At 38.1% G+C, this 15,736-nt stretch overlaps 1 protein-coding gene across 1 annotated transcript in view; it reads right to left on the bottom strand.

The window, feature by feature from the left end:
• Positions 1-15,736, bottom strand: part of UGCG (UDP-glucose ceramide glucosyltransferase) — a 37,615-nt gene that overhangs the window by 1,075 nt on the left and 20,804 nt on the right. The window contains exons 3-8 of the mRNA XM_080820136.1: positions 8,611-8,713; positions 7,747-7,848; positions 5,978-6,090; positions 2,326-2,504; positions 1,213-1,299; positions 208-397 (exon numbers count right to left, since the gene is read on the bottom strand). Of these exons, the coding sequence (XP_080676262.1) occupies positions 208-397; positions 1,213-1,299; positions 2,326-2,504; positions 5,978-6,090; positions 7,747-7,848; positions 8,611-8,713 (774 nt within the window). The remainder of the gene's footprint in view (positions 1-207; positions 398-1,212; positions 1,300-2,325; positions 2,505-5,977; positions 6,091-7,746; positions 7,849-8,610; positions 8,714-15,736) is intronic.

Genomic DNA, 15,736 nt, shown 5'->3' with positions numbered 1-15,736 from the left:
AGTCATACTGTAACAACCAACAGAAAGTTGAAAATTATGTTAAGTTCTGCATCCGCATTCTACTAAGGAAAGTAATGTTTAAACCTGATTATTAACCTCTGGTGGGAAGCCAAAGAATGGCTCAGAAAGATTGCTTCAACCCTTTCTAAATGAAAATAGTTTTAGTTCTCCAAATGACTGCCAACCTTTTCATGCCTATCCACATACCTGGACACCCCTGAGTTGAATGTAGTCAAATATAAACCATGCCAGGCAATGACACATGAAAAATACCATAATATCCCATCTGAATACATGGTGGGCTGCCCATCCGATAATTAAACTGGCAACAAAGCATTCTGAAATTGGCTCACAGATTATTGTAGCAGGAAGCATGTTAATTCGCAATTTGGTCCACCTTAAAAAAAAAAAAAAAAAGGTTTTCCTTAAACAACAGCCTGGTTACAAGACTAATCAATTTTCCCCCAAAATGATCAGCTCTTTATCCTGTTATATAAAGGCCCTCCTCTTTAAAGAGTATTTAATGAATCTCTTTTCTATTTTTATTTAGTATTATCAAAGAAAAAAGCCTATAAATTTATTTGTACGGCCTACACTCTAACAAATAAAAAACTCAAAATATAGGTGTGCCTGGGTGGCTCAGAGGGTTAAGCCTCTGCCTTCAGCTCAGGTCATGATCTCAGGGTCCTGGGATCAAGACCCACATCAGGCTCTCTGCTGGGTGGGGAGCCTGCTTCCCCCCCTGCCCCCGTCTGTCTGCTTGTGATCTCTCTCTCTCTCTGTCAAATAAATAACAGAAAGTTAGAAAAGAGATCAGCACATTAAAGAATCAAATTCTCAACATCTCTTTAATTCTTTATTTAAAATTCAATTTAGTTAACATGTACTGTATTACTGGTTTCAGAGGTAGAATTTAGTGATTCATCAGTTGCACATAATACCCGGTGCTCATTACATCATGTGCCCTCGTTAATGCCCGTCACCCAGCTACCCCACCCCTACCCACCTCAACAGCTCTTTATTGAATGCTTTCAGGGTTACACAGCAAAGAAAATATATTTAGACAATACATTTAATAAAGATGCTAAACTCTCTTTTCTAGAACTAAGCAAAATTTGACTTTTAGATATTTTAAATACCGAGTTAGACCATGTAAAAATCACCCCCCACCCTTTTCTTTTAGCCAAAAAAGAAGAAAACCAGCTGATTTACCTGATCATTCTGGACTGAAACTGGGAAATTGAGTAAGAGCCGGAGTTTTGCATTGCAACCTGAGTAGACATCGCAAACCTCCAGCCTCTGAAAATTAAGACAATTATAAAATGTACTAAGGCGATGAACACATTCAGGCATGACTGACTATGCAATTACTCATCACTATAAAGTGAAAGCAACTGCTGGTGTTCGGTGGGAGCCTAGTTCTCAGGATTAGGACCCTGCTTGGGGTGTAGCATCCTTACGGATGTTTTAGCAATTACACAGGTCCGTGACAGTACCATCTACTGCCGGAAGAACTACCACCCTTCAGTGTACAGTTTAAGAAACTTAAAACACAGACATTCTGGAAGTACTAGGTGACGTGGGTTCTGTATTTCACAGCTTAGTCCCTGATCACTACTAACCAAAACCAAAACCAAAAACCACCAACTCAATTGTGGGCTGGGGGTATATGTGACACATGGGCATCGACAAGGCTATTCGGTAAGAAATGAAACAGAAAACATTCTGTAACTCATGGGAAACACTAAGGAACTATGAGCCACGTTGAATAACATCATTTAAGAATTTTAAAAGCACACCTCAATTTTTAAAATATTATCTTTAGTAAATTATCACATAAGGCAATGAACCCCTTTAAAAGCAAACAAGTATCTTGTAACAGAGAAATGTTGTAAGTCATTCTGTGAATTGTTAGGTGGATTCTTAGCAAAGCATCACATAATCTACTGAGAAATTCCAAAATGTGAAATCATGTTCTTTCAATTTTCACCTGCTGGCTTATGACTGCACTAGTATTTTCAATTCTTCTAAAACACATAGAAATTCACATCTATAACAATGTAAATTTATAATCACAGAGAAGCTTCCTTTTAATGTCAAGGCACACTAAAGAATGTGAAAGAATCAGAACAGTTATTTTCCTCACTTATTTCTTTCATAATGTATCTATGAATAATAGGAATTATTTCCTAAAAATATTAACCTATTCTGTACTCACTAGCAAGAAATGAAACAGCCCCTTAACCCACAGGTTTAACAAATACAATAAACAACATAAGTCAGGTACTAAAAATACTAGAGCCTGATGTAATTTAGTTTGCTTACCGGTCAGCTATGGCTTTGGCCATAAAGTAATCTTCAGCAATGTACTGGGCAAAAGCTATAAGCCCTCCTGCTTGATCTAACACATCCTTTCTCATTAAACAAGACATTCCCGTCACACATTTAAAGCCAGTTACATTGGCAGAGATATACGACCTTGGATGAGAAGTTCCAAAATATACCTGCCAAAAGCAAAATCATGTAGGTATAATTAGAATGTTATGTTAAAAGTATGGTAGTTATAAATTTTTTTTCCTAACGAACTTCCTTTAAGTATGACTATCTTATTATTCTTATATAAAGTACCTGAATAAAAGTTATTACAAAATAATGTTTACATGTAGCAGACAATCAGTAATTTCTTTTTTTTTTTTTTTAAGATTTTATTTATTTATTTCACAGACAGAGATCACGAGTGGGCAGAGAGACAGGCAGAGAGAGAGGGAGAAGCGGGCTCCCTGCCGAGCAGAGAGCCCGATGCGGGGCTCGATCCCAGGACCCTGGGATCATGACCTGAGCCGAAGGCAGAGGCTTTAACCCACTGAGCCACCCAGGCGCCCTGACAATCAGTAATTTCTTACTTGATGGACTATTCTTTTTTTTTTTTTTTTTTTAAGATTTATTTGTTTATTTTAGAGAGAGCGAGCGAGAGCAAGAGAGCGAGCATGTGAGCAGGGGGCAGTGGCAGAGGGAGAGAGTACCTCAACGGACTTCGTACGGAGCAAGGAGCCCAATGTGAGGCTTGATCCCACGACCCTGAGATCATGACCTGAGCCGAAACCAAGAGTCAGATGCTCAACCAACTGCGCCACCCAGGTGCCCCTAGACTGACTATTCTTACTACCACCATTACGAAGAAAAATATACTTCTGGGGAAAAAAATTGTATTCTATTCTCAAATAAACACTGTGTTCTGTAAAGCTGCAAGATTCAAAGATTTATCCAAATAAAACTTAAATGGGATTTAAAGTAAGTCAGACTGAAGTATCACTCATTGACATGTCAAATGTTAACAAATATCTTATACAGATGTTAGTATAACTACACATACACACACCTACACATACAGGTGTGTGTATGTGACTGTATGTCACGTGTACTCACACATGTATACACACATACAAACACCACCTATAGGTATATCAACCTATAGGACAATCCTATTTTAATTCCTTTCATAGCTAGCTGCTTCCTGCCCGAGTCACCGAGCTTTTTCCCAATTCCCCCAGTGTTATTTTTCAATGAATTTTCCATAAACAGGGTGGAGACTAAAATTCTTTCTCCTATTTTACTCCCCCTTTCCCCAGATATGCTTTGAAGTCATGAGCTATGCAAGTTGCTAAACCAGTGGTAGAATAAAATGGTCATCACCCTAATTATGAGACATAAAACCCTATTATTTACATCTGAGATATGCTGCCTTTTCTAATTAGCTTGAAAGGAGAAGAGTGATTTTTCTCAATGGCAGCAGCTATGCACACAGTGTGGAACAAGGGAATTATTAGGGGTAATGAAGAAGATGATTCTTGCTACCTACCCTATGTCCAGACTACAATGAACCTTTGGTGTTTGTGGGACTGAACTGAACCAAGTAAGACCAGAAGCCCACATCTTAATTCCTTAAGCAGTTACTATGCGGGGCTTTAAGAATGAGGTGGAAACAGGAACTATGTCAATGGCTCCCACGATTTCTTTACAGACTGGAATAATCCTTCTACTTCCATTCACTCTGAGTAAGGCAAAAGGGCCCTTTAAGGATTAAATTTAACCTAAGGGACTGACCGTGATCTGGGAGAGGATTATCACTGCCATACACATCAACCTGGATATTTCTAAAACAAAAATACAATGTGGCATATAAGAATAGAAAGCATTTTACTTTAAAGTACCTACTCAGAGTTTCTCTCACTAAACAAAAATTCTGGTATTTAAAGACTTAACAATTTCTTACAATAGGACAGATATATTCATGGGCAGTATTAAGAGCTCCTGGCTCCAACTGCCAGAGGTTAAATTCCACTCACAATGTACTTTTACCCCCTCAGATCTGTGGTAATCACAAGACTCCAATACAAAATAATGTAAGTGCAGATATGCTTAAAAGCAAGTTGATATGTTTAAAAGACTACTACTGTATATCCTTCCGTGATGACATTAAGGCAAGCTTTTCTTCCTAAATGTGTAACAACCCAGGAATGGTTAAATCAGGCACAGAACATACATATGACAGACTGTGATACAGTAAGTAAAAATCACTTTTATAAGAAGTTACTAATGATATGGAGAAAAGCTAATGAAGTGACAAAAGTCAGATACACATTGTTTTTAGAGTACCATCTCAAACTGTTTTTAAAAATGCACATAGGGAAAAAAAAAAACAGAAACTTCCTCTAACTGGTAGGGTTATGGGTTGTTTTTTATATTTTGCTTCTTATATTTGTCCACAATCTATAGTTTCTATTTGTTATAGGGTGAAGAGGGGGAAAAAAAGGAAAATGCAAAATAAGTTTCTCATGTAACTTTTAGAAATCTGTTTTAAAAGAAAATCAAATAAGGGTGTCTGGGTAGCTCAGTCGGTTAAGCACCTCTCTTTGGTTCAGATCATGACCTCAGGGTCCTGGGATCCAGGGCCACCCCCATGTCAGGCTTTCTACCTCAGCGGGGAGTCTGCTTCTCCCTCTTTCTTTCCTTCTGTGCCACCACCCCCCGCCCCCGCCAAGTTCCAGCACGCTCTCTCTTCTCTCAAATTAAAAAAAAAAAAAAAAAAAAGTAGGAAATCCAATGGATTTTATAATGATTTGTACAAATAATTTTCCCTTTTTTGTATATTTCAAATACTCTGGGGACGCCTTGGGTGGCTCTGTTGGTTGAGCATCTGCCTTCAGCTCAGGTCATGATCCCAGGGTCCTGGGATCGAGTCCCACATCCGGTTGCCTGCTCAGCGGGGAGCCTGCTTCTCCCTCTGCCTGCTGTTTCCCCTGCTCATACGCTGACAACTCAATACATAAAATCTTTAAAAACTAAAACATTCTGTGATATTTTAAAAAAGATTCTTTTCATATTGGATCTCTGAAAGAACCACATGCCATGTGCTTTTATGTAAGTCAGTAGTCTAGAACCTGACTCTAGAACTGAGAAGGAGAGCCGTAAGGAGAAATATACTGTGTTCAGCTGGTGATGAGACCACAAGGATGTTTCCCGTGCACATCCACTCACTGCCAGAGGGCAGTAACTTCAGCTGTGATTCCAGGCACCCAAAGAGGTCTTCACTAATAAAACTGCTCTCGGGGGTGCCTGGGTGGCTCAGTGGGTTAAAGCCCCTGCCTTCGGCTCAGGACATGATTCCAGGGTTCTGGAATCGAGCCCATTAGGCTCTCTGCTCAGCAGGGAGCCTGCTTCCTCCTCTCTCTCTCTGCCTATTTGTGATCTCTGTCAAATAAATAAATAAAATCTTAAAAAAAAAAAGAAAGGAAGGAAGAAAGAAAACTACTACTCTCATCTTGAGGATGCCAGCCAGTACTTAGCAGGTTAAAACAGACTTAATTACAGTTAACTTCAGGAAGCTCATCCCAACTCTCACACTTAAACTAGTCTCAGGCTTCTGGTAGATGAGGGATGTGACAGTAAGAATAGGACACATGACCACGATACTTACCTGTTCTAATGTGGCGGCAAAGCCCTGTCTGTCTGCCACATAAGGCAGACCATGAACCAGGCCTACTTTCTCCGTCATTTGGTTAACCATGTCAGTGAGTGTGTCTGGAATTACTACAAGACAAAAAGGTGACAAGGGAGAGAGAAAAAAAATTCCTTTTAGTAAAGCGTCCACTAACGTGAAATGTATTTTGTGAGCTATTACTAAAGTCTTTTTTTATATTTGGATATAATAGAACTATTCTCCATCACTTTTCTAATTAGAATACAAAATCTCAAAAAAGGCATTAATACCTGATAAGCTAATTTACATGATACATTTTCAGTCTAATATATACCTAACATGTATCAGAAACAGGCTATACCCTGAAAACGTTACTCCCCCTATTTAAGAACCTCCAAACCGGACTAGAGATAATGTGTCCTAACAGAAAAGGTACAGGAGCAAAGGTCAAAGGACCTCAGTCCTTATGCTGGTTCCTGCATTCTCTAACCATAGGAAATGAGCCTCCACTTTTCCTACAGAATATGAGATGTCCTATCTTGTCAAACTGCTAGTGGGAACTGAACGAGATGATACTGCACAGAGATGCATACATATGTTATGAAAACATAATATATGATAAAAAATAATTTAGGATAGGGGCGCCTGGGTGGCTCAGTGGGTTAAGGCCTCTGCCTTCGGCTCGGGTCATGATCCCAGGATCCTGGGATCGAGCCCCACATCAGGCTCTCTGCTCAGCGGGGAGCCTGCTTCCCCCCCCTCTTTCTGCCTGCCTCTCTGCCTACTTGTGATCTCTGTCTGTCAAATAAATAAATAAATAAAATCTTGAAAAAAAAAATTTAGGATAGCAAACACGAAGAACGAACATCATCTCTGGCCACAAACCGAGTGATCTGTAATGGTCCTGATGAAACAGGCAGGACACACTTCCATTAATTTTCAAATCTCCTTTTTAAAACTAATAAAAAAAATTAAATCATGGTCCCCTCTTCAAATAGCAAACACCTCCTGTCTTTTTACATGACTTTACTTCCCTCAAGTCTTCACCAACAAAATCTACTCTATGAAAGTGTATCTGGACCTTCAATACACATCTTCTAGAGCCTTGGTTCTCCACGGCTGCCCTGCAGTGGACAGTTAGCCATGCTTAAGAGACAGTGTTTGGTGCTCCCGGCATTCAGTGTGTAGAGGCCAGGGCTGCTGGCTCACCATCCCACATGGCAGCCTCCACAGCGGAATTACCCGGCCCCGAATGCCAAGGTTGAGAAACTGGTGGTGATTAGAATATAAATGTTTAAAAATGCAAAGACGCAAATTACAATTTCAGTATATAAACGCCTTCCTACTAAAATAAGCCATGTAGGTATTCTGGTAATATATTCACCTATTAATTTTTGTCCCTTTGTGTGAGAGAGTATATTATTGGTGCCAAACAGATTAAAGTAGAAGATAAGGGTAGCATGAACAAGAGAAAATTTACAACTATGAAAAATCTTGTAAAAGGGACTGTAAAATGGACCATAACTTTTTTTTAATAGCTGGAATTTTCTCTTCAAAGCAAAGATATTTTTATACATCTAACAGTCTAGGTTAGCATTAAAAAGTTCCTAATCTTAGTAAGCATAACTTGACATTTTACCATAAATTAGATGAAATAAATTACTTCATGAGGCAAACAGAAAGGACTGATAAATATATTTTCAGATTGCTTTTGGCATTTTATCATCAAAGGAACAGTTTTATGAAATAAGCAAAAAGAAGCTCACCTCTTATTCCACTATCACAAATCCATATCAGATCATACTTTGCAACTTCATATCCTGGCATTAAATTATTAATTTTAGGATTAATGCCAACTTTTTTGCCACCTAGAAATATAAAGTGCAACAGTGAAAGATTCATGAAACACTGAGAATATTTTCTAGAATACAAATACAGGGTAGAGAGAAGTGAAAAGTACTTTCATACATAATAATTTAAACAAACATACTTTTAACATTATGCTGTACGTTCCTTATTATTCACAATATGTTTAGAAAGAAATTGTTCATTCTCAAAGGGAATTAATTTCTTTGAAAATGTATTAGGTTCAGTTTTTTAATTCTTAAATTAATGCATTAGTAGTATGAATCAATGTTTAATAGCAAATATCTCTCTACAAGTCTTCAGAATAAGCCTATAGGCTTTTGAAAAAATCCTTTATACAAAAAAAAAAATATATATATATATATATATTCTTCTTGTCATATCATAAAAGCAAATTCTATCACTCACTCCCAATTACAGTGAATAAGATATAGAAAAGCCCACAGGCTGAAAATATTAAAGAAACAACAACAAGAAAAACCAGACTCTCACGTCTGACTGAGAAAAACATAACAGGGTAATGGCGGTGGGGGACGGAGATGAGGGAGTAGGGTTTTTGTTGTCGTTTTGTTAATTCCAGATATGAAAAAAACCCTGTGTTTATAGAACTTAAGTTTTCTCAAAAGAATATAAACACATCCTATTGCTACTCCAACATGCATAAAGCAAACATGCTAGTAACTTCACTCTAGTTTAATGCAAAGATTACTGATACTTAATACTATTAAAGCAAAAGGGTTGCTGCAGAATTAATTTTTACCTACCAATAAACAATCTAGCATCAACATTTGGATATTTTCCAAGAAGCTTCTTACATACATCAATGGCTGGATCATCGTGATCTTGTACACAAAGGAGGACTTCATACTAGTCAAAGAACACATTTTATGTAAATTAATATCTTACAAAAATAAGCACATTATTAGTATTTACTGACTGGTGTGAGGAAAAACAAGCAATGGTACACACAGAGTTTAGAAGTTAAGAGAGTACTCATAATGGATGCAAACACTTAAGATGTCAAGTGCTGTTTTAACAGAGAGCAGCTTCTCCCTGAACAGGGGCCTATTTGCAAGCAGAAGAGATAAGGAAAGGCCCGGCAGCCCTGACAGCTGAAGTCTTGCCATTCCCAGATACGCAGGACCTCGTAATTAAATTGCATCTCGAGCTTCTCCGTGGCCTCCATCACTGCAGTTTTACCAAATACTCACAGGGTGCCCAGGAGTGTAAAAGTAACATGGAAAGCAAACAAAATAAACACCCACTCTGTCCTCTAGAAGCTCGCTCTCTGAATTTATTATTTCATGAAGGTGCTATAAATTCCGTATCAACTCCCATTATGATTTAAAGGGTTTCCCCAAACTCTTCACATGAAAAGGACAAAGGGAGATTTGATTTTTGCTGTATAGTAAGTTCTGAAATAAAGTAGAATTTGATTGAAAATCTATCATCCTGGGGCGCCTGGGTGGCTGGGTGGGTTAAAGCCTGTGCCATGACCCCAGAGTCCTGGGATTGAGCCCCGCATCAGGCTCTCTACTCAGCGGGGTGCCTGCTTCCCCTTCTCTCTGTCTCTGCCTGCCTCTCTGCCTACTTGCGATCCGTCTGTCAAATACGTAAATAAAATCTTTAAAAAAAAAAAAAAAAAAGGAAAGAAAATCTATCATCCTGAAAAGCATGGTTAGCCTTCTAACAATGGAAATACCCAGGGTTCTATTCTGCTCAGTAGGTTAGGGAGTCATTTCTTTGCACTTGACTGGCTATGTCTGTTACCCTGGGATATTTATTTAAAGTAGAGAATACTGGGCCCCACTCTAACTTTTGAATTAGAACTTGGGGATGATTCTTTTTTTTTTTTTTTAATTTTATTTATTTATTTGACAGAGATCACAAGTAGATGGAGAGGCAGGCAAAGAGAGAGAGGAGGAAGCAGGCTCCCTGCCGAGCAGAGAGGCCCATGTGGGGCTCGATCCCAGGACCCTGGGAACATGACCCGAGCTGAAGGCAGAGGCTTTAACCCACCGAGCCACCCAGGCACCCCAGAACTTGGGGATGATTCTGACATGTAGCCAGGTTTACCAAATCTTGAGCATTTAACCTTTAAGCTACCATTTAGTAAACTAATAAGTTTTTAAAAAGTATTTGCTTGGGGCACCTGGGTGGCTCGGTGGGTTAAAGCCTCTGCCTTCGGCTCAGGTCATAATCCCAGGGTCCTGGATCCAGCCCGGCATCGGCATCAGCATCAGCATCGGCATCAGCATCGGGCTCTCTGCTCAGCAGGGAGCCTGCTTCTCCCCCACCCCTGCCTGCCTCTCTGCCTACTTGTGATCTGTCAGTCAAATAAGTAAAATCTTTAAAAATAAAAATAAATTTAAAAAAAAGTATTTGCTTTCACATACAAAGATGCTACTATAATATTTTATGGGGTAAGTATTCTAAGCAGTAATTTTTTTTTTTTTCAGGAGTGCTGCTAAATTCATGCTGACACTGTGACAAATTTCCTACCAATGTTCTTTGTAATATGGAGTGGGCATTTTGAAGCAAAGGAGGGCGGTTAATAATGTCCACGAAAAAAAAAATCTATGTGTCCTAAAAAAATAAAAAGAGCTAAGGACATAACTTTTTAAGTGTCTAACACACAGGGACTAGCTCGGGTAAATGGGAAACCCAGCAAAAACTGGCAATATAGAACAGAAATTAGTGACTGAGTATGAAAAGGGCCAGCACTAAAATCAAAGAAGGTAACACGATTTTTTAAGTGAAAGAAAGAAAATGTTTTCTCAATAATTAAGTAGAGGGGAAAACAATTTATACTTCCCCCATACTTTCTACCTACTACTATTATACATTCTATCAACTATCTACCATTGATGATGACGGACCAAAACTGCCACTCAGGAGGTACTGAAAACAACTTTACAACTACCCAGTCTCCAGGGACCAGATAAAAATCTGAGGATTGGAAGGACACCACTCTGGCCACACCTTTGAACTTCCCAAAGGGTTGACTCTTAAGTCCTATAAAGCATCAGTCCTCCTCCCAGCCTGACTCTCAAAACAATGTCTGGCTGACCAGCCAAAGGCATTGACCATAACAATGAAGATCGGAAAAATTAAGTGGCCTTCCAAAGGGTAAACGTAACTATTGGCTTTCGTACTAGAGCAAGGTGTTCAGCCAGGCTCGCGGTAACGAATTCCTCTTTTTCCAAACACCGCATGGTTTCTTTAATGCTTTTATAATTTATGCTGTTTTGCAGGTATGAGTGAATGCAGTGAAAGGAAATGTTCGTAAGTGATATAATTCCATAAAATATAATAAAAAAGTTAGTCTTAGCTTTCTTTTCCCTAGCAAAAGAAAACTTTGAAGAATATAGTTCTAGAAATGATTTCAAAGGAGGCAGAGTTGACCTTTCTTCAAATGCAAGATTTAAAGTTTTTATTTTAGGGGCACCTGGGTGGCTCAGTCAGTTAGGTGTCAGCTCAGGTCATGACCTCAGGGTCCTGAGAGCCGGAGTTCTACATGGGGCTCCCTGCTCAGCGGGGAGTCCACATGAGATTCTTTCTCTTCTGCCCCTACACCCCCACATGCACTCTCTAAAATAAATATCTTTAAAAAATTGAAGTTTTTATTTTTACTGATTATACCTCTTAAAATGAAAATCAAAAACCTCCTGATTAGCCAGAGTGCAAATAAAACTCAATTCACATTATCTAAGAAATGTTCAGACTCTTACTAAACATGTAACTTTTGCTTGTTTCTGATACTGAAAATCATACCAAATAAGAGGTAAGCATTTCAAATATTTTCTAAAGTATTAGATTTTAACCTGGAGTTCATTTTTTCAGCTATGATAATCACCTGTGCCTTCAGTCTGATCGAACATTTATCTGCTAGGAATCTCTGTATTGAATGGTTAAGTCACTCCAACTACCCTGCAACTGGCAAGACAGAACGTATCAAATTGGTTAAAGGCTTTCTTAAAGAATACAAAAATTTTTTTCTGAAATTATTTTTAAAAGACTGTCTATTTAATTTAGACAGAGAGAAGGGTGCACGAGATGGGGGTTGGGAGAGGAACACAGAGAGAGGGACAAGTAGACTCTGCACAAAGAGCCTGACATGGGCTCGATCTCATGACCCCGAGATCATGACCTGAGTCAAAATCAAGAGGCAGAGGCTTAGCTGACTGAGCCACCCAGGCACCCCTGGATATTTCTGTATTACCTAAAGGATCGGGCAGAAGTATATGTGTTCAAAAACGTAGTGTTTATTAAAAATATTATACTTTAGGGGTGCCTGAGTGGCTCAGTGGGTTAAGCCTCTGCCTTCAGCTCAGGTCATGATCTCAGGGTCCTGGGATTGAGCTCCACATTGGGCTCTCTGCTCAGTGGGAAGCTTGCTTCCCCCTCTGTCTCTGCCTGCCTCTCTACCTACTTGTGATATCTCTCTCTGTCAAAATAAATAAATAAAAAATCTTAAAAATATTACACTTTAAAAATATCTCAAGAAAACCCTTACTTTATGGATTTGAAAGGGCTGTAAGATATAGTGAATTCCATTATAAATCAGTATAGTATGAATACATAAAGCCTAAAAATAAACCCCAGAGTAGTTTAAATGAGAAGGTTAGTGTTCGACAACCCTTTACTAAGGTTACTATACATATAGCTAAAGTGGTTAATTTTCTGTTTTCCTTTTCAAACAGTGCAACAACTAAAACGCTGAGGACAAGAGAGGTGTAGGAAATCCACAAACAGGGATTCAGCCCTTTGATATTTAAGAATTGAGTATCTGAAACAGCAATAATCATGAATGCTACTTTTCAGCTTTTATGAATAAATTCATATGCATGAATAAATTATGATGCATATACAGTATTAGATATAGGTATATAAATAACATTAGAAAAACCCCACTGATTCAGCCCTGTAGACATTAGGAATATAAACTGTGTACTATAGCAAACAAGATAAAACATCCTCTTAAAATAGAAAACTGTTTTAATGACATTAATCAATTATACTGCATATCAAGTAGGAATATCTTGAACTGTTCTATAAATAACTACACATTTTTTTTTTAAGATTTTATTTATTTATTTGACAGACAGAGATCACAAGTAGGCAGAGAGGCAGGCAGAGAGAGAGAGGAGGAAGCAGGCTCCCCGCTGAGCAGAGGGCCCAATGCGGGGCTTGATTCCACGACCCTGAGACCATGACTTGAGCCGAAGGCAGAGGCTTTAACCCACTGACTCACCCAGGCGCCCCACTACACATTATTTTTACAGAAAAATTTTATGATGATATTTGGATGACAGCAGAATATGAATTTTCTATGACATAACATATTTAGACCCCAAATGCCTAGAACATTCTCTGGCATGGAGTGATTGATACACTTATTAAGTTAATGCATTCGTCCTTAGGATAACTTCTGAGTGAAAGACAGATGCCGGGAAGGAGATGTTTTGTAAGAACACAGCTCTGAATTCAAAGTCTGGACAAGTAACACTATATACTTCTTTATTTTCAAGAAATTGTCTATACAGTTTTCCAAATTTACTTGGCAAATTCCTATCTTGCAGATTTACTAGTTTCACCACATATGTTGTGCTTGGTCTTTTGAAAATGGATTTGCTTTTCTGTCTTCTCGAATTCTTTGTTTAGAAGACCATTCAGTAAGAAACAACTCCTGTTAAGCATAACTACACCACCAGCAACAAAGAGTCCAAACATGGCACCAGACTTATAACATTTTAAACCAATTCTGCATTTGCAAAAAAAGGGGAAAAAAATCCACCACTATTACCATAGCCTCACTCTTGTAATAACTCTGATCATTTAATTTAAAAACTCTTCATATGGCCAGAATTTACTAACGTAAAGCTGACTGCTGCTTCTTCCCCCAAATCTTCCCCAAAAATGCAGTCTATGCTGAGCCAAGCTAAGTGCTCAGTTTTGCAGAAAATGAATTATACGACTTTTTCATTCTTTTTTTTTTTTTTTTTTTTTACCCCCCAAGGAATAAATATCAAAAAAAGTGGATTGGGACTTCTGAGTGACAGATGGTTAAGTGTCCCAACTCTTGGTTTTGGCTCAGGTCATGATCTCAAGGTCCTGGGATGGGGCCCCAAGTCAGACTTCACACTTAGTGCAGAGTCTGGTTAAGGTCCCTGCCCCCCCCCCCCCGCCCAACTGATGCGTTCTCTCTCTCAAATAAATAAAATCTTAAAACGAAACAACCCAAAATAGTGGACTGACAAAATATGTCAAGTACAGAAATCTTTCAGGGCAATCAGTACAGTAACGATTCTCACCAAAATTTAAGCCCAGAAATTCAGGGCAAGTACCAGTAGTAAATCTTCTTGCATGTGCCCCAAATTAAATAAAAGTTATGAACTTCAACATGTTCTTTTTCTAGAGTGGTCTATAATGTTCTGAATCAAATTAGCAGGAAAATCGTTATGTCCAGACTGAAACCAGACATACTTCTGGAAAACAATGTTCACCCTCGACAAAAAGCCAATAGTAAAGTGTGCTGGGCCTGGCAGTCACACAAATATTCATTTCAGGACTACATGCCTCCTGGGTGACACAGACACTTGCCTGTTCACACTCAGATTTGTGGGATTTCAGTGGTTTAACTTCAGTTTCCTGTGGAACATTTGCCACTGGGCTTGGTCTTTTTAAAAAGCCAATAAAAATGCCATGAGGTCCAAGTTTTCCTTTAGATTACAGGTCCTTAGCCCTCCGCTTTCTTTATTTTCTATTTACACAGCTAACAAACAGTACTTTTATAATTAGTAAAGTTCTGAAATAAAGAATAAAACGATCTCTTATATATGTTTCCTCATTTTATAGTATGTATCAAAACCATTTTCTCCACGATCAATTTAAATATCTCAATGACAAAAATGGAAAAAGAAGCAAAAACTAGAGCTCTTGAGATAGTATCAAATTGTAATTAAAAAAAAAAAAACTTCATTCAGAAGAAGAAATCAATTATTGACTTATCCCAAATGTGCAGGATTAATGGATACTATATTCCTGGGTATTCTTAGACACTCGTTCTACAACTAAAGCCCACACTAACTTCCATGACCAATTCAATTCTATGACTATCATCTCCCAAGGACCCGAAATAAAAGGTCCATAACCAAATTCTGAGAGTGGGTGAATAGGGGGGAAAGGGTGGGATGATGATTAAACAATTGAAATGTGACATTAAATTTCACAAGGATAAACATATGATTCTAGCTTATAATCAATGAAATATTTAATAATAATGAGATTTAATAATAATCAATGAATATTTTTCAGTAGAAAAATTCTCTTTGCCTTTACTTACATAAGGTTTGAAAACCTTCCATTTTTCTTATTGCAAAACTTATTTTACAATTAATTTATTTGTATCATTCTAAATTACAAAAGGACACTTTCTCCACTTTTAGTTTGAAAAAATCAAGTATGAATCTTATTTTTATTTTTATTTATTTATTTTTTTAAACATTCTTTTTTTTTTTTCCTTTTAAACATTTTATTTATTTATTTGACAGAGAGAGAGAGATCACAAGTAGGCAGAGAGGCAGGCAGAGAGGGAGGGGGAAGCAGGCTCCCTGCCAGAGCAGAGAGCCCGATGGAGGGCTCGATCCCAGGACTCTGAGATCATGACCTGAGCCAAAGGCAGAGGCTTTAACCCACTGAGCCACCCAGGCACCCCTGAATCTTATTTTTAAAAAATTACATATTCAATTTATTGGATAGGTTCATGCATGCATGAATCAGAGCTCTAAAATTATTAAATACACACACACACACACACACACAAACTAGAAGAAATAACTATTTTGCTTCAAATTAGCTTCAAATATCTAGACTTCCAAACTTTAAAAG

Source organism: Martes martes, assembly GCF_963455335.1.
Source record: "Martes martes genome assembly, chromosome: 12".
NCBI lineage: Eukaryota > Metazoa > Chordata > Mammalia > Carnivora > Mustelidae > Martes > Martes martes.
Note: the sequence above shows the minus strand (reverse complement) of the source record. Positions and strands in the feature narration are given on the sequence as shown.